The sequence below is a fragment of the Heterodontus francisci genome, chromosome 3 (assembly GCF_036365525.1).
Source record: "Heterodontus francisci isolate sHetFra1 chromosome 3, sHetFra1.hap1, whole genome shotgun sequence".
In the NCBI taxonomy this organism is placed as follows: domain Eukaryota; kingdom Metazoa; phylum Chordata; class Chondrichthyes; order Heterodontiformes; family Heterodontidae; genus Heterodontus; species Heterodontus francisci.
The window spans coordinates 148,913,783-148,941,190 of record NC_090373.1 but is presented as its reverse complement, the minus strand read 5'-3'; the positions used below and the strand labels follow the sequence as shown (position 1 = coordinate 148,941,190).

Below are 27,408 nucleotides of genomic sequence, written 5' to 3'. Positions count from 1 at the left end.
AGGTGGAGAGTCGGAGAGGTTTAGGGAGGGACTGCCAGAGCTTAGGGCCTAGACAGTTGAAGGCACAGCCACCAACAGTGGATCCTCAAGAGGCCAGAATTAGATGAGTGCAGTTATCTCTGAGTTGTGGGACTGGAGGAGGTTATAGAGCTAGGAAGGGACGATGCCATAGAGGAATTTGAAAACAAGGATGAGAATTTTTAAATCAAGGTGTTGCTTAACTGGGAGCCAATATAGGTCAGCGAGCACAGGGGTGATGGGTGAACAGGATTTGGTGCAAGAAAGGACACAGGCAGCAGAGTTTTAGATAACCTCAAGTTTTTGGAGGGTAGAATGTTGGAAGCCAGCCAGGAGTGTGTTGGAATAGTCAAGACTAGACTTTGCAAAGCCATGAATGCAGGTTTCAGCAGCAGATGAGCTGAAGCAGGGTGAAGTTATAGAGGTGGAAATAGGCAGTCTTCTTAGTGACAGTGCAGATATGTGGTTGGAGCTCATCTCAGGGTCAACTTTAACACCAAGGTTGTGAAGAATCTGGTTAAGTCTCAGACAGTTGCCAGAGATAGGGACAGAGTTGATAGCTAGGGAATAGAGTTTGGAGCGGGGACCGAAGACAAAGGCTCAAGTCTTCCCAATACTTAACTGGAGGACATCACACCAAATCTTTGCAATTCAAAACGTTCCTTATGTTTATTAGTTTAGGTATATATGCTACATTTAAGAATGTTCACTTTAACTTTTTCACCATATCCTTACAGATTGAAAGATGCTTTACAGATCCAAGTTACCTATCCAAAGCACTCAAGTGAAAACTATGGAGACTCCTATATTTAAAAAAAAATTGCAACTTGCAGATTAGAAAGTCAGACCGTTCTTTTGTCTGAATCCATGATCACTCAATAGCGAAAAGTGTCTCACTCAAAGTTTCAACCACAGGGATCCAAACTATATGTGCAATCTATATTTGAATGATTTGAACTCTGGCTAGTGAAACTCTGACCTCTCATACTACTCCAGCACTGTTGACTGCTGAATTTCTATTCCATACTCCATTATCATGGCAATACAGTATCTAAACCTGACTTGTTTTCATAATTAATGTTTGAAATAATTTATGCCATTGGATTTGGCAGATTGATTTTGACAGGTCTGGCAATTGGGATGGTCTGCCATCAGTACCACTCTCTTATATATGGATTTCACTTCACATCATAGGTAACTAGATTGCAGTTTTTTATCTCAATGTGTCATGCAGGCAAAAATGAGGCACCTATATTTCTCCACATGAACATTAAAACTTAAAATTGTTGCTGGGAAGAATAGAGGGCCTATCACATGGAATTACCAGGCCCCTTGCCAGAAAGACCTTTTTTGCATACTATTAGACAGCGTTGGAACAAAGGAATCAGTCCCTGCTCCCCAATACACAGAAGACGTGGTCAGACCAGTTTAGTTACATGACTAACTGGCCACAGAGTTTTGAACTGAGACAGAAAAGTTGTTTGCTTCTGGACAAAAAAGACCTCTCTCCTGTCTGCCTTCACCTTGCTCTCACCAGCTTCGGAAACTACTGAAGACACATGAACCCCGAGAGAGAAAAGTCTCCTACAGTGAAGCAGGTTTAAGAAGAATACTGGGCCCCAATGAAAAGCAAGACTACCTACAATCAAAGACTCTACAGAGAGCTCGAAGCACAGTAAAACACCCCTCTTAAGAGATTGCCTCAAACCTCTCCACTACTTTTTGTTCTGCTCTTTTCTGTCTCTAATTGTATGTGTGTATCGCGAATGCATGCTAGCGTGGGGACACGGCGTGTATCCATAGGCGTTAACTGAATTAGAGTTTAAGTTTTAATAAATTTCAGTTTTCTTCTTTAAACCTGAGAAAACCTGGTGTGCTGGTTTCTTTGCCTTATAATTGGAAAGTGTTGAACAAGGATTCACCAAGAGGTAGCTCAAAACAGTGTGTTTAAAAACTAAACCCTGCTACAGTATGACCAGGTGAAGGCCGAGAAAGATCCCGAGACACCTTTCTCACCTGGCCATGAGAGATTTGGGTGCTAGAGTCCGGGATTTTACCCACAGACAAACGAGAGAAATTGGAAGTCAGAGCCAAATTGTTCCCAATCAAAAAAGAGCAAGATTAATAAAGGTTTTCTTGTGGTTGTGTGAGATTGAAGATAAACATGTCTGCAACTGAAGCAAGTAGCTCTCCAAGCCAGGGTGAAGTAACTTGGGATAAATTAAAAGCACTGCCTTTGGAGGAGTTGAGAAAAATAGCTGATCAGTGGGGGATCACTGTACGTGGCAAGGCTAGGAAGTCTGAACTCCTAAGGCTAGTGGCCAACCATTTTCCCCTTGTATCTGAAGAAGCGGAAGCAGTGTTAGAATTAAACCCAGACAGGAGTGGGAGCTCAAAACACAGTTGTGTTTAAAAACTAAACCCAGTTACAGTAAGACCAGGTGAAAGCTGAGAAAGACCCCTGGACGTCTTTCTCACCTGGTCATAACACAATGGGCGGCACAGTGGCACAAAGGTTAGCACCGCAGCCTCACAGCACCAGCGACCCGGGTTCAGTTCTGGGTACTGCCTGTGCGGAGTTTGCAAGTTCTCCCTGTGACCACATGGGTTTCCACCGGGTGCTCCGGCTTCCTCCCACAGCCAAAGACTTGCAGGTTGATAGGTAAATTGGCCATTGTAAATTGCCCCTAGTGTAGGTAGGTGGTAGGAGAATGGTAGGGATGTGGTAGGGAATATGGGATTAATGTAGGATTAGTGTAAACGGGTGGTTGTTGGTCAGCACAGACTCGGTGGGCCGAAGGGCCTGTTTCAGTGCTGTATCTCTAAATAAATAAATAAAAATGATCGATATAGGCAACAGTCACCTCGAATAAAGAATGCTTGGGTTGAAACCAACAGTGGCACCAGGCATACCTAAAAATGAGGTGCCAACTTAGTGAAGCTACAACAGAGGACTACATGCATGCTAAACAGTGCAAGCAGCATGTAATTGCCAGAGCAAAGCAATCCCACAACCAAGAGGTCAAAGCTCTGCAATCCTGCCACATCCAGTGAACGGTGTAGACAATTAAACAACTAATAGGAACAGGAGGCTCCACAAACATCCCCATCCTCAATGATGATGGAGACCAGCAAGTCAGTGCAAAAGACAAGGGTATAGCATTTGCAACCATCTTCAGCCAGAAGTGCTGAGTGGATGATCCATCTCAGCCTCCCCCTGAGGTTGCCAGCTTTTAGCTAATTCAATTCATCCCACATGATACCAAGAAACAGCTGAAGGCTCTGGGTACAGCAAAGGCAATGGGCCCTGACAGCAGCCCAGCTGCACTACTGAAGACTTTTACTCCAGAACTAGCTACGCCCCTGGCCAAGCTGTTCCAGTACAGCTAGAAAACTGGCATTTATGCAACAATGTGGAAAATTTCCCAGGCATGTCCTGTCCACAAAATGCAGGACAAATCCAAACTGGCCAATTAGCACCCCATCAGTCCACTGTGAACCAGAAAAGTGACGGAAGGCATCACTGGCAGTGCTGTCAAGTGGCAATTACTCAGCAATAACCTGCTCACTGATGCTCTGTCTGGGTTCTGCCAGGGCCTTTCAGCTCCAGACCTCATTACAGCCTTTGTCGAAACATGGACAAAAGAGCTGAATTCAACAGTTGAGAGTTACGACCCTTGACATCAAGGAGCCCTAGCAAAATTGAAGTCAATGGGAATCAGAGGGAAAGCTCTCCATTGTTTGAAGTCAAAACTAGCACAAAGGAGAATGGTTGTTGGAGATCAATCATCTTAGAACCTGGACATTGCTGCAGGAGTTCCTCAGGGTAGTGTCCTAAGCCCAACCATGATCTTCCCTCCATCATAAAGTCAGGTGTGGAGCTGTTCGCTGATTATTGCGGTGTTCAGGTCCATTTGCAATTCCTCAGATACTGAAGCAGTCTGTGCCTGCATGCAGCATGAACTAGACAACAGTCAGGCTTGGGCTGATAAGTAGAATGTAACCTTTGCGTCACACAAGTGCCAGGCAATGACCACCACCAAAGAGAATCTAACCATCTCCTTTTGACATTCACTGGCATTTCCATCACTGAATCCTGCACCATCAACATCCTGGGGGGTTACCTTTGACCAGAAACTTAGTTGGACCAGTCATAGAAATACTGTGGCTACAAGGGCCGGTCAGTGGCTGAGAATTCTGCAGTGAGTAACTCATCTCTCGACTCCCCAAATCCTGTTCACCCTCTACAAGGCACAAGTCAGGAGCGTGACAGAATACTCTCCACTTGCCTGGAGGAATGCAGCTCCAACAACACTGAAGAAGTACAACACTGAAGAAGTACAACACCATACAGGACAAAGCAGCCGGCTTGATCAGCACCATATCCACCACCTTACCTATTCATTCCCTCCATCATCGCCACACAGTGGCAGCAGTGTGTACCATATATAAGATGCACTGTAGCAACTCGTCAAGGCTCTTTCGACATCACCTTCCAAACTCGTGACTTCTACCACCTAGAAGGACAAGGACAGCTGACACATGGGAACACCACCATCTACAAATTCCCTTCCAAGGCACACACCATCGTGACCTGAAACTATTTTGTTGTTCTTTCACTATCGCTGGGTCAAAAACCTGGAATACCCTCCTTACCAGCATTGTACGCCTACACCACATGAACTGCAGTGATTCAAGAAAATGGCTCACCACCACCTTCTCAAGAGCATTTAGGGATGGAGAACAAATACTGGCTTTTTCAGCGATGCTCACATTCCATGAATGAAGTTAAAAAAGCCACACTCCCAGACTTGAGAACAGAATCTAAGCAGACAGATTAGTGTAGTACTGAGGGATTGTTGTGCTGTTGGTGCTGTATTTTGGATGAGGCATTAAACTGAGGCCCCATCTGCCTCTGGGACTTCTGTACACTAGATATTTTGCCTTCTGTGCTTCCCTAGTTTCCTATGTCCCAGGAGACTGTTTTAACTCATTGCGGGCTATGTTAGAACGAATCCTAGCTAAAGCTTAGTCAAATGCTTAATTGTTGTTACAACTATTCGGATAAACATAAAAATGTCCTAATGGTACTATTTGAAGAGCAGGAACTCTGCTGGTGTCCTGACCAACATTTCTTTCTCAACTAACACCATCAAAAAAGTTCCATTGGTCATTTATCTGGAGTATTGTTTATGGAATTAAAATGGAATGAATTTATCACTGTGCACAAACTGGCTGCTGTGTTTATCTACATAACATTGATTGCACTTCATTAGATGTAAAGAGCTCTGGGATATCTTAAAAGCCAAACAAAAAAAAGTCTTTGTTTTTCTTTCTCTCATGGATATCTGGCTGTGCACTTAGCTCGAGGATGCTTCCAAGATCTAGAGCTACAGCAGCAAAAGCAAATCCTACCAGTTTTAATTAATCAGATTATAAAAATACTTGAGAAGCCACAAGTTTTCAAGCTGGGTATTTCAACTGATTCAACAACATATAACTAAGATACACGGTGTTCAACATAAATTTTGAATTTAACCCTGAAAGATCAGGTTTGCTTTTATTTCGGTTGTTGGCTGGAGCCATTTTCTTTCCTGACAGTTGCCTCACTTTGGCAAAACAGATTGTTGCAATTTCATTTATAACTTAGCTTGGGGAGAAGTATATATTTAATTAGTACACACAGAATCATTTCTTAATTTTAAATGGCCTTTCGGTATAAGGTGATTGCTGGAGACTGAGGCTTAGATAAGAGATTTATTCAATGACACAGGGATTCACTCTAAACGTACCTTGCGGGGCTCAGTGTGCAACTAAGTGGCCTATTAAGAAAAAAGGTTTGGACACGTGTGATTTAAGCAACATTGCATTTTCTTAATGACCCTAATGAAATAAGAGGAAACGTCTGCATAGTTCGTAATTTTTTCCTTCAGTTTCTGCTTTGGAGCTTCTGGATAAACAGACCCAAACAAACAATGCTTGCTAACAAAAGGAGAAAAATGACCAAGCTCAAATCCCAGGATTCATTTATGCCCAAATGAGGCAAAGTCAAGACTGTTTTGCCATATGCAAAGCTGGTAAAGGGACAGTGTTCCCAGGTGATTTGCATGCGATATAACACACATTTTACGCACACCCCGGTACCCTAAATTAAATCAGATGACGTGCATACGAGTCAAAAGTAAACTCTTAATATCCCAATTAGAAGTAAACATACAAAAAGGCAGAGACAAATGGTCAATTAGCCCATTGAAGCTCGTTATTCTCGATCAAAGATGAATTTTTTTTTGTCCTTTACCAAGTCTGGCAGATTATTCCACACATTTATCAGGCCGAGTTCTGATATGCAACTGAAACTTCCTAGTCAATAATTTCCATGCATGTCCCCTACTATCGTCTTACTTTGAAATAATAATTCCACTTGGGTCATTTTTATACGTAATATTAGTCTGGCTCGTCTCTAAACCCTTTGCAATGAAATTGTAATGTGGTGACCAAATTTGGACACAGTCGTCAGTGGTCTGACTTGTGCCCTTTAAGGCTCTAGCATACTTGACTCTAATTGGCTGGATCTTTCTGTGAGACCTCTAGTCACCCGAGTTACATTATTGCATCATCTGCCTCCCATAACATTGTAACTGGACACCGGAGGCCTTTGCTTAAATTTACTAGCTCCCTGATCATCAGCCATTAGTTTAGTTTAGAGATACAGCACTAAAAAAGTATTTAACTACCTGGTCTATCTGTTTTTGTTCAACTGGTCTCTCTGTAGGTTGCACCCCCCGCCCCCCACAATCCCCAAATTGCCTTGAAGGCTCTGGCCTTGCTGCCTTGCCTACTTTGTTCTTCAATTGCTTGGCCATCCCACATATTTCCAGTCTTGGGCTTAGGCCCTGTTTTTTTCTATTTAGCTGCCTGAACTTGCCAGCAGTTCCCAATTCCTGTCCCTAAAAGTTTTCTTCTACTGGGTCTAGTAATAAAAACATTGCACGTGTGTACTTCTAGTTAAGTAACTAACTGGGGATGGGGGAGGGAGATATGGTCGCAGGATGAGGGAGGAGCATTAAATTGGACATAAGTAAAATTAACTTCTTGTACCACTTTACTGTCACATCCATTTTCAATAGGTTTAAACAAGAAGTTAATTTTACTTATGTCCAATTTAATGCTCCTCCCTCATCCTGCGACCATGTCTCCCTCCCCCATCCCCAGTACTGCCAAATACCCAGCCCACTGTGACTCCCTGACCCAAGGACTTTGATCTCCTGAGTTTGACAAATCCATATTCCCAGATATTGCTGAAATCTGCTTCCAAGTTCACTTATTGATGCTGTATGTAATCTTTAAACATATTTGAGAGTGGGGGAAGAAATTGAGTTACATCATTGCCGAAAATTAAAATCATCCTCCAGGACTCAAACTTTTCAGAGTCTCTTTGCTATGCTGTTCTTTTCAGATAAGTTGAAATGACCAGTGAATATCATATTCATCTTTTAATAACCAGTAAATGTATTGTTTCCCTGCTTTGTCTAAAACTGACAGTTCGGGCGGCACAGTGGCGCAGTGGTAAGCACCGCAGCCTCACAGCTCCAGTGACCCAGGTTCAGTTCTGGGTACTGTTTGTGCGGAGTTTGCAAGTTCTCCCTATGACCGCATGGGTTTCCACCGGGTGCTCCGGTTTCCTCCCACAGCCAAAAATGTGCAGGTTGATAGGTAAATTGGCCATTGTAAATTGCCCCTAGTGTAGGTAGGTGGTAGGAGAACGGTGGGGATGTGGTAGGGAATATGGGATGAATGTAGGATTAGTATAAATGGGTGGTTGTTGTTCGGCACAGACTCGGTGGGCCTAAGGGCCTGTTTCAGTACTGTATCTCTCTATGACTCTATGACTATGACATATGTAGGCACGTTACACCAAATAACTAGAAGACAGTATCATGAATTTGGGGTTCATAAAATGTGGATCAGAAAGGAAACATACTGTATAATTTCACAGTATCCTAATAGCTGATGTCTTTACATGTTACAAAAACATTGCAATTACAAGGTGTAAAACATTATTCAAAGCCCATCCATCAGCAAATATCCAGTACAATTAAAATCTGAACAACAGGCTGTGAAAGCATAAACAGTAACCTTGAAATGAAATAAGCGAATCAAATCAACTTTGTTTGGAGGATAATTTGGCTGGTTTTATGGATTTCACAAATGTAATTCAATTGATTATCTAACACCTCAACAATGACAGCAAACAATTAGAAGTGATAAAATATGCAAAACATCAATAAATCTCAGCAAAATACTGCGGATGCTGGAAATCTGAAATAAAAACAAGAAGTTCCGAAGAAGGGTCACTGACCCGAAACGCTAACTCTGCTTCTCTTTCCACAGATGCTGCCAGACCTGCTGAGTGGTTCCAGCATTTCTTGTTTTTATATCAATAAATCTTACTTCCTACACAATCCAAATTCTCCTTTAACATTGTATGTCATAAGTAGCTTTTATTTTAATATTGTTCCTTGCCTTTCCATAGAAAACCATATAATACCCAAAATATTCCAAGGAATATTAATATTTTGCTGAATATTTTCCATTTTGCAAAATATAAACTTTGCTATGTACATCACACACTCCGATTTGAGCATCACCATTCTGCCAGGTGGCACATTGGTAAGATTTTCCCAAGCTATCTACCATATAGCATACCTACCACTTGATGCAGCTTCATCAACTCTAGAAGCTGAAGCATCACTAAATACACAATGAGGGAAGTTCACTTTGTTCTGCCTTCAAAAATGATGCCTATACCAGCATGAATAGATTTGAAAGCGATGATGACTTAACAGCGAGTAAGTACCATCACTGGTCGCTACTTCTGCTTCCAAAAATCCCTGGCCTCCATGTATTTTATTTTGTAATAACTTTCTTTTATAGGGTTTTATATGTGGAACTGGCTAATAATTTTGTTTAATTTAATTAGGAGGAGCAGCATGCATAATATCAATGCAAAAGGTTATTGAACTTAGCTATCAAAGAAATTAATACAAAAAAATACTAGTTTCCCGACAGTGCAATGTATTTTGGAACAAATTCACAGAAAAGCAATTAATGGTGTGATTATTTCCTTTAAAAAAAAACTACTGGTTAATATCCAGTTAATACAGGATTAAAAATTCCAAGAATGAGCAGAGACAGATTCTTAAATGTTTCTTGTGTTACTGAGTCACTGGTTGAATCATCTGTACAATAAATTAGTCAGGGGTCAAATATTGTGATTGCAAGGTTAGATTAATATCCTGAAAGGTTCACACAGGAATTGTACAGAGCACATGGTGGAAGATGGATTAAATGAACCACATGGTCTTTTCTTACTCCATCTTCTATATGTTCTTGGGCCACAGTGCAGGGCATGGAAATTGTAGGGGTATCATTTCTTAAGGCAAAATCATGGTTAACTCACTTGCTGGAGTTTTGTGAGGAGGTAACAGAGAGGGTTGATGAGGGCAATGCTGTTGATGTGGTGTACATGGACTTTCAAAAGGCATTTGATACAGTGCCACACAACAGACTTGAGAAAATTTGTAGCTCATGGAATAAAAGGGACAGTAGCAATATGAAAACAAAATTGGCTGAGTGACCAGAAACAAACAGGAGTGATTAATGGATGTTTTTAAGGCTGGAGGAAGGTTTGTAGTGGAGTTCCCCAAGGATCAGTGTTTTGCTTTTCCGGATATATATTAATGACCTAGACCTTGGTGTACAGGGCACAATTTCAAAGTTTGCAGATGATATGAAACTTGGAAGCATTGTGAACTGTGAGGAGGATAGTGTAGAACTACAGAAGGACATAGGCAAGTTGGTGGAATAGGAAGACAGGTGGCAGATGAAGTTCAATAAAGAGAAATGTGAAAGTGATTCATTTGGGTAGGAAGAACATGGAGACACAATATAGAATAAAGGATACAATTCTAAAGGGGGTGCAGGAGCAGAGGGACATAGGTGTATATGTGCATAAGTCATTGAAGGTGGCAGGACAGGTTGAGAGAGCAGTTAATAAAGCGTACAGTATCCTGGGCTTTATTAATAGGGCATAGAGTACAAGAGCAAGGAAGTTATGTTGAACTTGTATAAGACACAAGATCAGCCTCAGCTGGAGTATTGCATCCAGTTCTGGGCACTGCACTTGAGGAAAGACACGAGGGCATTGGAGAGAGTACAGAAAATATTCACGAAAATGGTTCCAGGGATGAGGAATTTCAGTTATGAAGATAGATTGGAGAAGTTAGGACTGTTTTCCTTGGAGAAGAGAAGGCTGAGAGGTGATGTGATAGAGGTATTCAAAATCATGAGGGGTCTGGACAGAGTAGATAGAGAGAAACTGTTCCCACTCGTGAAAGGATCGAGAATAAGAGGGCACAGATTTAAAGTATTTGGTAAGAGAAGCCTGAGAACGTGGTGATGGCAAGTTTAATTGAAGCATTCAAAAGGGAATTAGACAGTTATATGAAAAGGAAGAATGTGCAGGATTACAGGGAGAAGGCAGGGGAATGGAACTGAGGGAGTTGCTCTTTCAGAGAGCTGGTGTGGACATGATGGGCCAAATGGCCTCCTTCTGCGCTGTAACGATTCTGTGATTAGCCTGAAGATCCCTCTTTGAATTATCTGTTTCATACAAACAGGATTTTGCTGTACTGAGCTAAAGACTGGCCTTTGACAAACTCCATTTTCCTTTTCCAAGCAAACTTTTTCTTTTAAAAGTCATGACAAATGTAAATGATATTATTCTTCATAGCAAGAATCAAGTTTACAAAATGGTTACCTGTTCTTTTGTCTCACTTTCAGTTTCAATATTTTCTGGAATACATTCAGTCTTGGCTACATAGTCATTATCTGATCCAAATCCTTCACCTCCAAACTTGGCATCAGAATTATCATCAAAATCATCGCTGTAGTGTCTTGAAACTGAAATCCAAAATTTAAAACAATATTAATTCTGTCAGCACTTTTCAAACTACAATCGCACATAGATCGGAAAACAAATTCTGAAATCAAAATATGTTATCATTAAAGCATTTGTACAATCACACAATAGTAACCAATTTACACTAAAATAAAAGCAAATTACTGAAGATGCTGGAAGTTGGAAATAAAAACAGCAAGTGCTGGAACTACACAGCAGGTTCGGCAGCATCTGTGGAAAGAGAAACAGAGTTAACATTTCAGGTCAGTGACCTTTCATCAGACTGGCAAAGGTTAGAAATGTAATAAGCTTTGAGCAAGTGAAAGGAGGCAAGGGGAGAAAGAAGAACATAAGGGAAGGTCTGTGATTGGCGGAGGGCAGGCGAGATTAAATGACAAAAGGAGTAGTAATAGCTGTAGTAAAAGACAAAACATTTGTCCAGAGAGAGTGTGAATGGCAGAATAATGAACAGCTCTGTTCGAAAGCAAAAACACGATAAACAAATTTAAGACTATGGTTCTAAGACCAGCACACTGTAAAAAAACAATCAAATGGCAGTCATGGTCTGAAATTGTTCAACTCAATGTCGAGTCCAGAGGGAACAGTCCCTTGGGAATTCTGACAGGGGAGGGGAGAGGAAGATGTGTTTGGTGGTGGCATCACACTGGAGGTATCTGAAATGACGGTGGATGATCCTTTCGATGTGTCACTGACCTCATCTGCTCTGGGGATCTTCCCTCGACAGCTTCCCACCTCATAGCCCCGCAACCCCAAACAGCCCGCTTCTACCTCCTCCCCAAAATCCACAGATAGGACTGTCCTGGTAGACCTATCGTTTCAGCCTTTTCCTGCCCCACTGAACTTATTCCTTCCTATATTGACTCTATTTTTCTCCCAGTGTCCAGTCTCTTCCCACATTCATTCATGACTCTTCTGACGCCCTATGCTATTTTGACAATTTCTAGTTTCCTGGCCCTAACCGCCTCCTCTTCGCTATGGACATCCAATCTCTCGATACCTCTATCCCATGCCAGGATGGTCTGAGGGCTCTCAGTTTCTTCCTTGAACAGAGACCCAAAAAGACCCCATCCACCACTACCCTCCTCTGCGTGGCTGAACTTGTTCTCACATTGAACAATTTCTCCTTCAACTCCACTCACTTCCTCCAAAAAGGTGTTGCTATGGGTACCCGCGTGGGTCCTGGTTATGCCTGTCTTTTTGTGGGATATGTCAAACATTCCTTGTTCCAGTCGTACTCAGGCTCCCTCCTCCAACTTTTTTTTTTCCTTTGTCTCTCTAGACAAAATGCTTTATCTTTTACTACGACTATTACTACTCCCTTTGCCTTTTGTTCCATGACACATTTGTTATTTAATCTCTCCTGTCCTCTGCCCTAACACAGACCTTCCCTTTTGTTCATCTCCCCCATCCCCCCCCTCACTTTCATTTGCTCAAAGCTTATTACATTTCTAACCTTTGCCAGTTCTAATGAAAGGTCACAGACCTGAAACATTAACTCTGTTTCTCTTGCCACAGATGCTGCCAAACATGCTGTGTATTTCCAGCACTTTCTGTTTTTATTAGCCAATTTACATTTTTTTTCCTCATCCATGGAACAAGTATAGTGTCCTTGAAATGCAGCCAGCTGAATACCGTAACCTGAAATCTGGCCAACATTTACATTTCCAATACCTGCCAGCAACAAAATGCTGCAATCTTCTTTTTTATTGCAAGAATATTTAATGCAAGCAACTTAGAAATAAGCTACAATATTCCCTGAAAAATTAACTTTGAATTGAGATTGCACATTCAACATTTTGTACTTCTAAATGAGCACGCACGTCATATTGAAGAATACCTAGGTATTGTTGAAATTACTGGGATTTCTGCAGTTGGTATCAATATTAATTTCATAGAATCTTGCAGCCACAAAAGCAGGACATTTGTTCCATCAATCCTATGCCACCTCTCTGAAAGAATTATCCATTTTGTTCTATTCCCCTACTCATTCTTTCCAGAAAAAAAAAGTTAAAGATCGTATCAAACTTAAAGGAAAAACATATAATTGTGCAAAGATGGATGGCAGGTCAGAAGATTGGACAGAATATAAAAAGCAGCAAAGAATGACGAAAAGATTAATAAGGAGGGAAAAACTAGAGTATGAGAGAAAGCTAGCTAGAAATATAAAAACAGTAAGTGTTTCTATAGATATTTTAAAAAGAGAGGCAACAAAGTGAGTGTTGGTCCTATAGAAAGTGAGTCTGGGGAATTAATAAGGGAAAATAAAGAGATGGCAGATGAATTGAACAGGTATTTTGCATCGGTCTTCACTATAGAGGATACAAATAACATCCCAGAAATAGCTGTAAAGCAGGAAATGAAAGGGAGGGAGGAACTCAAGAAACTTACAATCGCCAGGGAAGTGGTATTGAGCAAATTGTTGGAGATGTGGGCTGACAAATCCCCGGGACCTGATGGACTTCATCCCGGGGTCCAAAAAGAAGTGGCTACTGAAATAGTTGATGCATAGGTTTTAATTTTCCAAAATTCCCTAGGTTCGGGGAAGGTTCCATTAGATTGGAAGATAGCGAATGTAACTCCTTTATTCAAAAAGGGAGGGAGACAGCAGGAAACTACAGGCCAATTAGCTTAACATCCGTCTTGGGGAAAATGTTAGAAGCTGTTATTGAAGACGTTATAGCAGGGCACTTAGAAAAATTCAAGGTAATCAGGCAAAGCTAACATGGTTTTATGAAAGGGAAATCATGTTTAACCAATTCATTGGAGTTCTTTGAAGAAGTAACACGTGCTGCAGATAAAGGGGAACCGGTGGATTTACTGTACTTAGATTTCCAGAAGGCATTTGATAAAGGTGCTACATCAAAGGTTGTTGCGGAAAATAAAAGTTCATGGTGTAGGGGGTAACATTTTGGCATGGATAGAAGATTGGCTAACAGGAAACAGAGAGTAGGCACAAATAGGTCATTTTCTGGTTAGCAAGATGTAACGAGTGGGATCAGTGCTGGGGGCTCAACTTTTTACAATTTATATAAATGATTTGGATGAAGAGACCGAAGGTATGGCTGCTAAGTTGGCTGATGACACAAAGACAGGTATGAAAGTAAGTTGTGAAGAGGCGATAAGGAGGCTACTGAGGGATATAGATAGGTTAAGGGCAAAGATCTGGCAAATGGAGTATGTGGGAAAATGTGAAATTGTCCATTTTGGCAGGAAGGTTAAAAAAGCAGCATATTATCTAAATGGTGAGAGATTGCAGAGCTCTGAGCTACAAAGGTATCTGGCTGTCCCAGTGCATGAATCGCAAATGGTTAGAATGCAGGTTCAGCAAGTAACAGGATGTTATCGTTTATCACGAGGGGATTTGGATACAAAAGGAAGGAGGTTATGCTTCAATTATACAGGGAATTGGTGAGACCACATTTGGAGTACTGTGTATAGTATTGGTCTCCTTATTTAAGGAAGTATGTAAATGCATTGGAAGCAGTTCAGAGAAGGTTTACTAGACTAATAACTAGAATGGGTATACTGGCTTATGGGGAAAGGTTGGACAGGCTTGGCTTGTATCCGCTGCAGCTTAGAAGAGTAAGAGGCAACTTGATTGAAACATATAAGATCTTGAGAGGTCTTGACAGGGTGGGTGTGGATAGGATGTTTGCTCTTGTGGGAGAATCTAGAACTAGGGGTCATTGTTTAAAAATACGCGGTTGCCCATTTAAGACAGAGATGAGGAGAAATGTTTTCTCTGAGGGTTGAGTGTCTTTGGAATTCTCTTCCTCAAAAGGCAGTGAAAGCAGAGTCTTTAAATATTTTTAAGGCAGAGGTAGATGGATTCTTGATAAGCAAGGGGGTTAAAGGTTATTAGGGGTAGGTGGGAATGTGGAATTAAGGTTACAATCAGATCAACCTTGATCTTATTGAATAGTGGAGCAGTCATATTGAACAATGCATAAGGCCTTTTTAATACATAAAAACATAAATAAACGACATTGACGTAAAAGCTACTAGTTTAAACAGGTAGTTTGTTTGTAGTAGTTAAAAAAGGAGTTTCAGTCACATGTGTCACAAGTGCCTTGATTAAATTTTTAACATTAAGTCCCAGCCATGGCTCAGTTAGTAGCGCTCTTGCCTCTGAGCCACAAGGTTACAGGTTCAAGTTCCACTCCAGGGCTTGAGCACAAAAATCAAGGCTGACACTCCGGTGCAGTACTGAGGGAGTGTTGCATTGTCAGAAGTGCCATCTTTCGGATGAGATGTTAAACCAAGGCTCCATCTGCCTGGTCGGATCCTATCGCACTATTTCGAAGAGCAGGGGAGTAATCCTCGGTGCCCTGGCTGATATTTATCCCTCAATCAACATCACAAAAACAGATCATATGGTCATTATTACATTGTTGTGTGTAGGAATTTGCTCTGCGCAAACTGGCTGCTACATTTCCTACATTACAACAATGACTACACCTTAAAAGTACTTCATTGGCTGTAAAGTGCTTTGAGACATTTAGTGGTCATGAAAAGCACAATATAAATGCAAGTTTTTTTTTTACCTGTGACACTTTTAGGTCTGGATTCATCCTCCTCCTTTGTTTCCTCGGCCTCTGGGACTGGTAGCCTGCCTTCATTTCTAGAAGTGATATCAAAAGGTAAAATGTTACATTTCTGCAGAGGTCTATCCTCTTTAAAAACAAAAAGGGAACAAACTTCCACTACATCATCAATTTTCATCCAATGCCTTATACTGATACTCATTCAATGCCTATATCTTTTCTATACTTATTTTTTCATTAGATCTTGGCTTGGAGAGGAAATTGCAGTGTTCTATGATCAAGTATTCATTTTGTTTTCAATCTCAAGCTTAGTGAGGGCCCTGTATGAGTGCAGTGGTTTAGTTGGTTACATCTTAACATGTACAGGATAGAATCAGAACATGATGAAACACAAAAATCAGATCAAAAACATTCCCAAGATTCCTTATTAAAAGGAATGCACACAAATCAATTTTCGCAAGAAACTAATTTCAGTGCAACTGAATCCTTAAAACTGAAAAGAAATTAGCATTAAATGACTTAAAAAGTCATTTTACAATTCCGAACAGGGACCTCACTCCCCCAGCAGTACATTTCAGGAATCTGAACCTGCCCGCCATTATTGAGCCACAATGGTTGGGAAGTTGTGTCCAGCACATACTTGAATTGTTTAAATATGCTGCCACCAGGTGAGGTGAGGTGATCTCTGAATTTCTCTCAAACTATACTTATAAAATTCTAAACTGGATTTACTGGATCACCACATAGTATTAGTCTTACAGAAAAAAGACAATACTATGCAATGACAAGGCAAAGCATTTTTAAACAGTAACATTTTCAAATCTGATGTGTCCCATCTTCAGGCACGTCGTCTAAGTATCTGGGAGAAATCTGTACTCCAGTTTTCTCCTGGTTTTAAAAATGAAAGGACACTTGTCAGGAAACACTCCAAATACTGAACGTTGTAAGAATTTTTGCAATTCTCCCACAGAATTATCTTACTGATTCAAAGTAGTCCGAGGTGTAGAACCTGTTGATTCAAGTTCTTTGTTTAGCCTGGAATAGTCAATAGTAGAGGAAGCTCCCTTCTCAAGGTTAGCAAAGAACTTCTCTTTCTCCTCCTCTTCTTCAAGTGTATCCAGTCCAACTCCTGGAGTACTTTGCCCAGGTCCTGAGGCCATGACTGAGTCTAAGAATGAATAAAACCACCTCTGTTAGCTTTGAAGAGTACTTTATAATGTGAACTCTACTGAACATTTCTTCCAGTTGCAAATCACAGACAGTAGACTGCAAATGAATTATGTAACACGTATAGTTCAGCAAAAGAAAAAATTCTTCATTCAATTGCCACTTTTTCATCACTATAAGGCAGTGATCACTTCATAGCAGCACAAAAATAGCAACATACCACAGTCAGTTCTATGTTGGGGAGGAATACATATATAGCACACATAATATATTATACATATAAAACTGTTCTCCCTTTCAACACATGTATTTATTAATTCTTTTATTACAATACTTTTCTTCAATTCAGTCATTCATTCATAGGATCTGGGCGTCGCTGGCCAGGCCAGCATTTATTGCCCATCCCCAATTACCCTTCAGAAGGTGGTGGTGGTGGTGAGCTGCCTTCTTGAACTGCTGTAGTCCATGTGGGGTAGGTACACCCACAATGCTGTTAGGAAAGGAGTTCCAGGATTTTGACCCAATGACAGTGAAAGAATGGCGATGTAGTTCCAAGTCAGGATGGTGTGTGGCTTGGAGGGGAACTTGCAGGTGGTGGTGCTCCCATGCATTTGCTGCCCTTGTCCTTCTAGTTGGTAGAGGTCGTGGGTTTGGAAGGTGCTCTCTAAGGAGCCTTGCTGCAGTGCATCTTGTAGATGGTACACACTGCTGCCACTGTGCGACCGTGGTGGAGGGAGTGAATGTTTGTGCATGGGGTGCCAATCAAGTGGGCTGCTTTGTCCTGGATAGTGTCGAGCTTCTTGAATGTTGCAGGAGCTGTACCCATCCAGGCAAGTAGACAGTATTCCGTCACACTCCTGACTTGTGCCTTGTAGATGGTGGACAGGCTTTGGGGAGTCAGCAGGGCAGTTACTCACTGCAGGATTCCTAGCCTCTGGCCTTCTCTTGTAGCCACGGTATTTATATCGTTACTCCAGTTCAGTTTCTGGTCAACGGTAACCCCCCAGAATGTTGATAGTGGGGGATTCAGCAATCGTAATGCCATTGAATATCAAGGGGAGATGGTTAGATTTTCTCTTGCTGGAGATGGTCATTGCCTGGCACTTGTGTGCCACAAATGTTTCTTGCCACTTAACAGCCCAAGCCTGGATACTGTCCAGGTCTTTCTGCATTTCTACATGGACTGCTTCATCATCTGAGGAGTCGCGAATGGTGCTGAACATTGGACAATAATCAGTAAACATCCACACTTCTGACCTTATGATTGAAGGAAGGTCATTGATGAAGCTGAAGATGGTTGGGCCTAGGATACGACCCTGAGGAACTCCTGCAGTGATGTCCTGGAGCTCAGATGATTGACCTCCAACAACCACAACCATCTTCCTTTGTGCTAGGTGTGACTCCAACCAGCAGGGAGTTTTCCCCTTGATTCCCATTGACTTCAGTTTTGCTAGGGCTCCTTGATGCCATACTCGGCCAAATGCTGCCTTGATGTCAAGGGCAGTCACTCTCACCTCACCTCTTAAGTCCATGTTTGAATCAAGACTGTAATGAGGTCAGGAGCTGAGTGGCCCTAGTGGAACCCAAACTGAGTGTCACTGAGCAGGTTATTGCGAAGCAAGTGCCACAGGATAGCACTGCCGATTACACCTTCTACCACTTTACTTATGATTGAGAGTAGACTGATGGGGTGGTAACTGGCCGAGTTGGACTTGTCCTGCTTTTTGTGTACGGGACATACCTGGGCAATTTTCCATATTGCTGGGTAGAATCCAATATTGTAGCTATACTGGAACAGCTTGGCTAGGGGCGCAGCAAGTTCTGGAACACAGGTCTTCAGTACTATTGCCGGAATATTGTCAGGGCCCATAGCCTTTGCAGTATCCACTGCCTACAGTCGTTTCTTGATATCACACGGAATGAATCGAATTGGCTGAAGTCTGGCATCTGTGATGATGGGGACTTCAGGAGGAGGCCAAGATGGCCAACTTGGCACTTCTGGCTGAAGATTGTTGCAAATGCTTCTGCCTTATCTTTTGCACTGTTGTCTTGGCTCCCCCATCATTGAGGATGGAGATATTTGTGGAGCCACCTCCTCCAGTTAGTTGTTTAATTGTCCACCACCATTCATGGCTGGACGTGGCAGGACTGCAGAGCTTAGATCTGATCCGTTGCTTATGGGATTGCTTAGCTCTGTCTATAGCATGCTGCTTATGCAGTTTGGCATGCAAGTAGTCCTGGGAAGTAGCTTCACCCAGTTGACATCTCATTTTGAGCTATGCCTGGTGCTGCTCCTGGCATGCCCTTTTGCACACTTCATTGAACCAGGGTTGATCTCCCGGCTTGATGGTAATGGTGGAGTGGGGGATATGCCGTGCCATGAGGCTACAGATTGTGGTTGAGTAAAATTCTGCTGCTGCTGATGGCCCACAGCACCTCACGGATGCCCAGTTTTGCATTGCTAGATCTGTTCGAAATCTATCCCATTTAGCACGCTGGTAGTGCCATACTACACGATGGAGGGTATCCTCAATGTGAAGGCGGGACGTTGGCTCCACAAGGACTGTGTGGCGATCACTCTTACCAATGCTGTCATGGACAGTTGCATCTGTAGCAGGCAGATTGTCAAGGACGAGGTCAAGTACTTAAAGGAAGTTGCCCTAGAAATAGATGATGCATTGCTTGTCATTTTTCAAAATTCTATAGACTCTGGAACAGTTCCAACGAATTGCAGGGTAGCTAATGTAACCCCAATATTTAAAAAAGGAGGCAGAGAGAAAACAGGTAATTATAGACCGGCTAGCCTGACATCAGTAGTGGGAAAAATGCTAGAGTCCATTATAAAAGATGTAATAGCAGAGCACCTGGAAAACAGTGACAGGATCAGACAAAGTCAACATGGATTTATGAAAGGGAAATCATGCTTGACAAATCTACTGGAATTTTTTGAGGATGTAACAAGAAGGATAAGGGAGAACCAGTGGATGTGGTGTATTTGGCCTTTCAGAGGCTTTCAATAAAGTCCCACATAAGAGTTTAGCATGCAAAATTAAAGCACATGGAACTGGGGGTAAATTACTGACATGGATAGAGAACTGGCTGGCAGACAGGAAACAAAGTAGGAATAAATGAATCAAAAACAAGAAATGCTGGAATCACTCAGCGGGTCTGGCAGCATCTGTGGAAAGAGAAGCAGAGTTAACGTTTCGGGTCAGTGACCCTTCTTCGGAACTGACAAATATTAGAAAAGTCACAGATTATAAACAAGTGAGGTGGGGGTGGGGCAAGAGATAACAAAGGAGAAGGTGCAGATTGGACCAGGCCACATAGCTGACCAAAAGGTCACGGAGCAAAGGCAAACAATATGTTAAAGGTGTGTTGAAAGACAAAGCATTAGTACAGATTAGGTGTGAATACACTGAATATTGAACAGCAGCAAGTGCAAACCTGAAGAAAAACAACCTGAAAAAAACAGTGGGTATGCAAACTGAACAAACTAAGATGAAATGAAATAAATGCAAAAAAAATTGTAAAAAATGTAAAAAGGAATGTAAAAAAAAGGAAGAAAAAATAACTAAAAATGAAAGTAAAATGGGGGGCTGTCATGCTCTGAAATTATTGAACTCAATGTTCAGTCCGGCAGGCTGTAGTGTGCCTAATCGGTAGATGAGATGCTGTTCCTCGAGCTTGCGTTGATGTTCATTGGAACACTGCAGCAATCCCAGGACAGAGATGTGAGCATGAGAGCAGGGGGGAGTGTTGAAATGGCAAGCAACCGGAAGCTCAGGGTCCTGCTTGCAGACTGAGCGGAGATGTTCCGCAAAGCGGTCACCCAGTCTGCGCTTGGTCTCCCCAATGTGGAGGAGACCACACTGTGAGCAGTGACACTTCTCCCTGTGTCTGCGTGGGTTTTCTCCGGGTGCTCCGGTTTCCTCCCACAAGCCAAAGACTTGCAGGTTGGTAGGTAAATTGGCCATTATAAATTGTCACTAGTATAGGTAGGTGGTAGGGAAATATAGGGACAGGTGGGGATGTTTGGTAGGAATATGGGATTAGTGTAGGATTAGTATAAATGGGTGGTTGATCGTCGGCACAGACTCGGTGGGCCGAAGGGCCTGTTTCAGTGCTGTATCTCTAAAAAAAAATTTCTTCACACAGAGAGTGGTGAACCTGTGGAATTCTCTACCACGGAAAGCAGCTGAGGCCAAATCATTAAATATATTCAAGAAACAGTTAGATACAGTTCTTAGGGCTAAAGGGGTCAAGGGATACAGGGAGAAAGCAGTAACAGGGTACGGAGTTTGGATGATCAGCCATGATCATATTGAATAGGCTCTAAGGGACTACTCCTGCTCCTATTTTTTTATGTTTCTAAGTATGTTTTTCCCTCTTGTTGGTTCAGTCACCACCTGCCGCCCCTTTAGGATTTGTCCAGCTCGGTCAATAGTGGTGCTACCGAGCCACTCTTGGTGATGGACATTGAAGTCCCCCACCCAGAGTACATTCTGTGCCCTCGCCACCCTCAGTGCTTCTTCCAAGTGATGTTCAACATGGAGGAGTACTTATTCATCAGCTGAGGCAGGGGGATAGATGGTAATCAGCAGGAGGTTTCCTTGCCCATGTTTGACCTGATGCCATGAGACCTCATGGAATCTGGAGTCGATGTTGAGGATGTTTATTTATTTCAAAATCGTTTCATTCCAAGCACAGCAAATTCAATGTTCTCGATCCATGAATAAGAGTTTCCATTTGAAATTGACAAAACTAGGAATTTAAAACAAGAATTCACAAGTTTAATTGTCAAGCTCACAGGAGGTGCAGCGATGGAAATACAAAAAGCTAGAACACTTGCCTTCAGCAAGATGGAGGACAAAAATCGCATGACACACCTTCTCCTGCACAAAATATACATCCATATCTACTAGAAATAAAACCCATTAACCCCTTTTGCATTAAAATTACCAAACAACATATGGATGTGAGCTATCCACAAAGTGAACTAATACAAAGGCATTAGCAGATACTCCATCTCCAGTTACAATCATTACAATAAGGCGTAAACATCCCTCTTATCAAAATGGGCTGAGATCAGAAGCCATTGTATAGCCCCTCAGGAACCAAAAACCTAAAGTCACATGGGCGAAACTACCACTTTATAAATTTACCTTTAACGGTAACCTTTTTGAAGAACAAAGGAAGTGATCAGTCATCAGAACATCATCAGTCTGGGATCTCCAGCCACAGACAGAACATTGAAAGCCATCTTTAATTTCAGCACAAGGCTGAGAGAAAGAGATCAATTCCAGCTAAGACAGTTGAACCCTGGTGAGATGAGTTGGCAACCAACTGCAGCAGAGAAATAAGAGTGTGCCTTTTCAACAGCTCCTCCACCTATGAAAATTGCACTAAGAAATGCTAGCACTGTCTTCGAACTCAAGTGTTGACTGCCAAGAGACTTCAGCAACCCAGCAGGGCAAGACAACCAGCAAACAGGCCTGCAACTTTAAAATCTTACACAGAAACATTGAAACATAGAAAATAGGAGGAGTAGGCCATTCGGCCCTTCGAGCCTGTTCCGCCAATCATTATGATCATGGCTGATCATCCAACTCAGTAGCCTGCTCCCGCTTTCAGCCCATACCATTTGATCCCTTTAGACCCTAGAGCTATATCTAACTCCTTTTTGAAAACATACAATGTTTTGGCCTCAACTGCTTTCTGTGGTAGCGAATTCCACAGGCTCACCACTCTCTTGGTGAAGAAATTTCTCCTCATCTCAGTCCTGAAAGGTTTACCCCGTATCCTTAGACTATGACCCCTGGTTCTGGACTCCCCCACCGTCGGGAACATCCTTCCTGCATCTACCCTGTCAAGTCCTGTTAGAATTTTATAGGTTTCTATGAGATACGCCCTCACTCTTCTGAACTCCAGCGAATATAATCCTAACCGACTCAATCTCTCCTCATACGTCAGTCCCACCAGCACAGGAATCAGTCTGGTAAACCTTCGCTGCACTCCCTCTATAGCAAGAACATCCTTCCTCAGATAAAAGGAGACCAAAACTGCACACAATATTCCAGGTATGGCCTCAGCAAGGCCCTGTATAATTAGAGTCATAGAGAGATACAGCACCAAAACAGGCCCTTCGGCCCAACGAGTCCGTGCCGACCATCAACCACCCATTTATACTAATCCTACATTAATCCCATTTTCCCTCTCACATCCCCACCTTCCCTCAATTCTCCTACCACCTACCTGCACTAGGGTAATTTTTTTTTACCATGGCCAATTTACCCATCAACCCGCACGTCTTTGGCATGTGGGGGGAAACCGGAGCACCTGGATGAAACCCACGTGGCACAGGCAGAACTTATAAACTCCGCACAGGCAGTACCCAGAATCGAACCCGGGTCGTTGGAGTTGTGAGGCTGCGGTGCTAACCACTGCACCGCCCCTAATAATTGCAGCAAGACATCCCTGCTCCTGTACTCAAATCCTCTCGCTATGAAGGCCAACATACCATTTGCCTTTTTCACCGCCTGTTGTACGAGAACACCCAGGTCTCGCTGCATATTCCCCTCTCTCAGTTTATGGCCATTCAGATAATAATCTGCCTTCCTGTTTTTGCTACCAAAGTGGATAACCTCACATTTATCCACATTATACTGCATCTGCCACGCATTAGCCCACTCACTCAACTAGTCCAAATCACCCTGAATCCTCTCTGCATCCTCCTCACAACTCACCCTCCCACCCAGTTTTGTGTCATCTGAAAATTTGGAGATGCCTTCCAAGGGGATCCCACAGGTTTTTCTTGAAAATAGCAGACTGAAGTCTTAACCTCTCTCACCCTCTATCTTCTATTTTTTCTTGAGCGTGCATGAGTGTTGCAAACATTTTGGGTGACTATTTAGTAAATATTTAATAAACTCATGAGAAAACCTGTTACTGTCTGTTTGACCAGCAAAACACAGGAGCTGAAAGACTAAGTTAAACAAAACACTACCCGTGGTTCGTTGAGAGATGACCAGTGCAAACCAGCCACGCCATTTCATTAAAAAGTGAAAGTACTGATTGACAATCTAGGACTGCAGAATGAATTAATATATAGGATTTTTTGTCCTATATTTTCCTCCATTTCAATTTTTTTTTTTGCAAAAGTCCTAAAATTTTTCTTACCATTTGGTTCCAAACTGTCCCTGCTGATAGATACAGATGTCCTCTCGTCTTCCTGAACCAGAATTTTCTCCTCTTGTTGCTCTTCTTCAACCTCCGTGATGGACTGGGAGAACCTCTGGGATTTGAGAAAGCTCCTATTGGTTCCCAGCATGTCTGTCAATTTACCAAGAAAAAGTGTACAGGAAGTAGGTGGAGGGTTAAATGGGCATATTTCTTCAGTATATTCTTCAGTATATGAACAATGCAGACATTGCCTACGCAGTACAGTAAAATTTCTAGAATCTAGAAGCTGTGGGGGAGCAAAGTGATTTGGGTGTCCATGTATACAAATCGCTAAAAGCCAGTGCACAGGAACCAAAAGTAATTGAAAAGGCTAACATTCTGTTAACTCAAGGGCGCTGGAATACAAAAGTGAGGAAGCAATACTTCTGTTGTCCAGAGCCTTGGTAAGACCCCATCTATAATACTGCATTCAGTTTTCAATACCTCAAGAAAGAAATAATGGCCTTGATAGGGTGACACAGCAGATTCACCAGAATGATACTGAGACACAGAGGGTTAAATTATGAGGACTGGTTTCATTAAATTGGCTTGTATTCCCTTGAATTTAGAAGGTTGATCAAATTGAGGTTTGTTCCACCTTTGCTCCAAAACCCTTGATACCTAACTATTGAAAACTGTACAAATGCTGAAAATCTGAAATAACGACACAAAATACTGGAAATACTCAGCATGTCAGGCAGCATCTGTGGAGAGAGAAAAAAGTTAATATTTCAGGTCAATGACCTTTAGGTCAGAAACTTTTATTTTAAAAGTTTTATTAAAATCTATTGATGTCAGTTGAAATTTTCAAAACTGACTCAGCATCCACAGCCTTTTAGGAATTGAGTTCCAGATTTGTACCACCCTTTGTGTAGAAAAAAGTACCTCCTGATTTCATTTCTAAATTACCTAGCTCTAATTTTAGACTAATACCCCACTGTTTTGAATCTCTCGCACCAGAGAAAATAGTTTCTTTGCATCTACCCTATCAAATCCCTTAATTAACAAAAGCATAAAAATTCAAAAGGAGAGAAAGAGAAAATGGAAAAATAAAAAAAGGAGTGGTGTTAAATGAAGGACTAAATGTTAAACTTTTATCCCCCTTTAAAGAATCCCTGTAAAAGATTTAATTGCGCATAACTTAAGTAGCAAGATACCTGTTTACACTATAGATTTTCCACATATTAAATTACTAATCCACACTATTTCAACAGGGAGTAGTATTAAGAAGCTAGAGAATTCTGCAAAGGAAGGGAAGGATTTTTTCCAATAAAGCAGACATGACTACCCAGACTACTCTCTCACAATCTATTAATCTCACTGAAGAGCAACACTGTGCGGGCCTGAGAGTAGGTTACTTGGCTTCCTACTCATCATAAAATATTAAAGCTATTTAAATGAACTTTATTGACCCTTAGTAATTTATTGGCTGTGAAGTGTTTTGGGACATGAGGATGTGAAAGGTGCTATGTAAATGCAAGGTTGATCTTTCTCACTCTCTCAATAAATCTTGACGTCTATATATTGTCCAGTAACAAAAGCTTGTAACAAGTATGGTATAGTCGCTGCGGTGAGACTTGGAGCTTAGTGTTCATCTACTTTCCAGTACACTCTCATATTATTGAAAACAAATACAATCCTGGGAACCTGGACTTTGAGACAGCACACTTCCATCATTCTCTTCACCAATTTCTTTCTTCGGTGTTTCAATGCCAGCATCAACTACTGCTGGCTGTCTTTTCAGTTTGGAAAACCTCCTCAGTGGGGTTTCTTGGATGAAGATGAGGAGAGACATGCCAGGAAGTGCAAGCAATACAAAAGAAAAGCAGACAGAAATAAAAAGATAAGCTACAGGAAACACAGACTAAATTTTGACAGTTTCAGTTTAAATGTATGTGCCATGAAATAGAAAATTTAAAAGAAAAACATAGAATACATATTAGATTTATGCATTCTAGATATTAGAGTAAAAGCAGGTAAAGTCTTCCATGTTGCAATGCTGTGCTACCCTTCTGTGGTCCATGTACATGGAACAGATGCCATACTGTGGCTGTACAAGGACAAAGCATCTACTTACGTCCTTCATCAGAATCATCATCATTAATCCACCATGGTTTAGCATCTTTTTCAATTTCCTTCTTTGTGTGCTGCCCCAATGAACTCAGAACACTGGATTTTGGTGAATTTCCCAAATCAACAGATTCATCTGAAACAGACTGGAACATATGCACAAAGTTATCAGAACAAAATGTAGTGTGGGATCAGAGATGAGGATGAAAAATTCTAAGTTTTTTTCAGACTCAGAAAGGTAGAATGATGCTACACATTATACAGGCAATTTTAAACTTACTGAGATGATACTTTTCACTCTAAGTCAATTTTTACAGACAATAATATTTCAACATATCATCCAGTTTTAACAGAAACACAAAGATTGATCAAGGTTGGGTAAAAATCCAATAATAATAATATAAATAAAAACCATTGAGGGCATATCAATATTTCTAATCTAAGAGGATTTCTGGAATTTCTCCAATACTGACTTTTGAAAGGAATTCAAAATGTTAGAAAGAAGCTACATGAAACCTGTTTAAAACTGAATCCAAAGTCTGAGTAAATTATTTGTAGCAAGGCAAAAAATGCTGCAGGATAAATTCTAGCCCTTTCTACTTCAGTGATGGTGAAAGGTAGTTGCGGGATAAAACAAGAGAATCTTCTTACAGATGACACCAAAATAGGAAATATAATTAATTTCTTTTGAAGACCAAAGGAAGCTGTAAAAGGATCTTGATAAGACGGGGGAATACGTTAGCTTGCGTCAGTTGTTCCATGTCAGCAAGTATGAACTGATGCAATTGGGTTAAAAAAAATACCAGCATCGATTTAAACTCAGTGCTGTGGAATTGAAGAGAGATTTGGGGGGGGACAGGTCCACAGAATATTATCGGTGGCACTCCAGCTTGATAAACCTGTAAAAACAGCTAATGGGATTCTAGGTTATATCACAAGAGGTATAGAATATAAAAACCAAGAAGCAATGATGAACCTTTATAAAACCTTAAGACCTCAGTAAAAGTACCGTGTACAGTTTTGGACTCCACATTACAGAAAGGATATCGAGATTTTAGAGAGGGCGCAACACAGATTCACTAAGATGCTTCCAAGTATAAACAAGAAAGACTAGAAAAACTGAAGCAACTGTTTCTTCGAGCTGAGAATCTAGAGCCAAGGGCCACAGATTGAAGATTAAACACAAAATCCCAGAATTTGCAATCGTAATGATGGCAAAACTATCAGCGTTTACTGTCATTGCCCTGTGAAAGTGACAGTAACTTCTGGCGTCCACACATACACAGTTGAATGTGGAAATCCAGAAATTGCTGTCAGTAATTTCTTACTTCTCCAAATGATGTACTGTTGAAGTTCCAGCAGACAGAAAATCTTTAGAAATCACTGAACTGAGAACATCCCCATTTA

General features: G+C 41.5%; 1 protein-coding gene across 1 annotated transcript in view; it reads right to left on the bottom strand.

Moving 5' to 3' along the window:
• cep162 (centrosomal protein 162) overlaps positions 1-27,408 on the bottom strand; it is a 196,931-nt gene that overhangs the window by 147,763 nt on the left and 21,760 nt on the right. The window contains exons 3-7 of the mRNA XM_068026864.1: positions 26,009-26,147; positions 23,890-24,042; positions 16,525-16,711; positions 15,544-15,620; positions 10,838-10,980 (exon numbers count right to left, since the gene is read on the bottom strand). Of these exons, the coding sequence (XP_067882965.1) occupies positions 10,838-10,980; positions 15,544-15,620; positions 16,525-16,711; positions 23,890-24,042; positions 26,009-26,147 (699 nt within the window). The remainder of the gene's footprint in view (positions 1-10,837; positions 10,981-15,543; positions 15,621-16,524; positions 16,712-23,889; positions 24,043-26,008; positions 26,148-27,408) is intronic.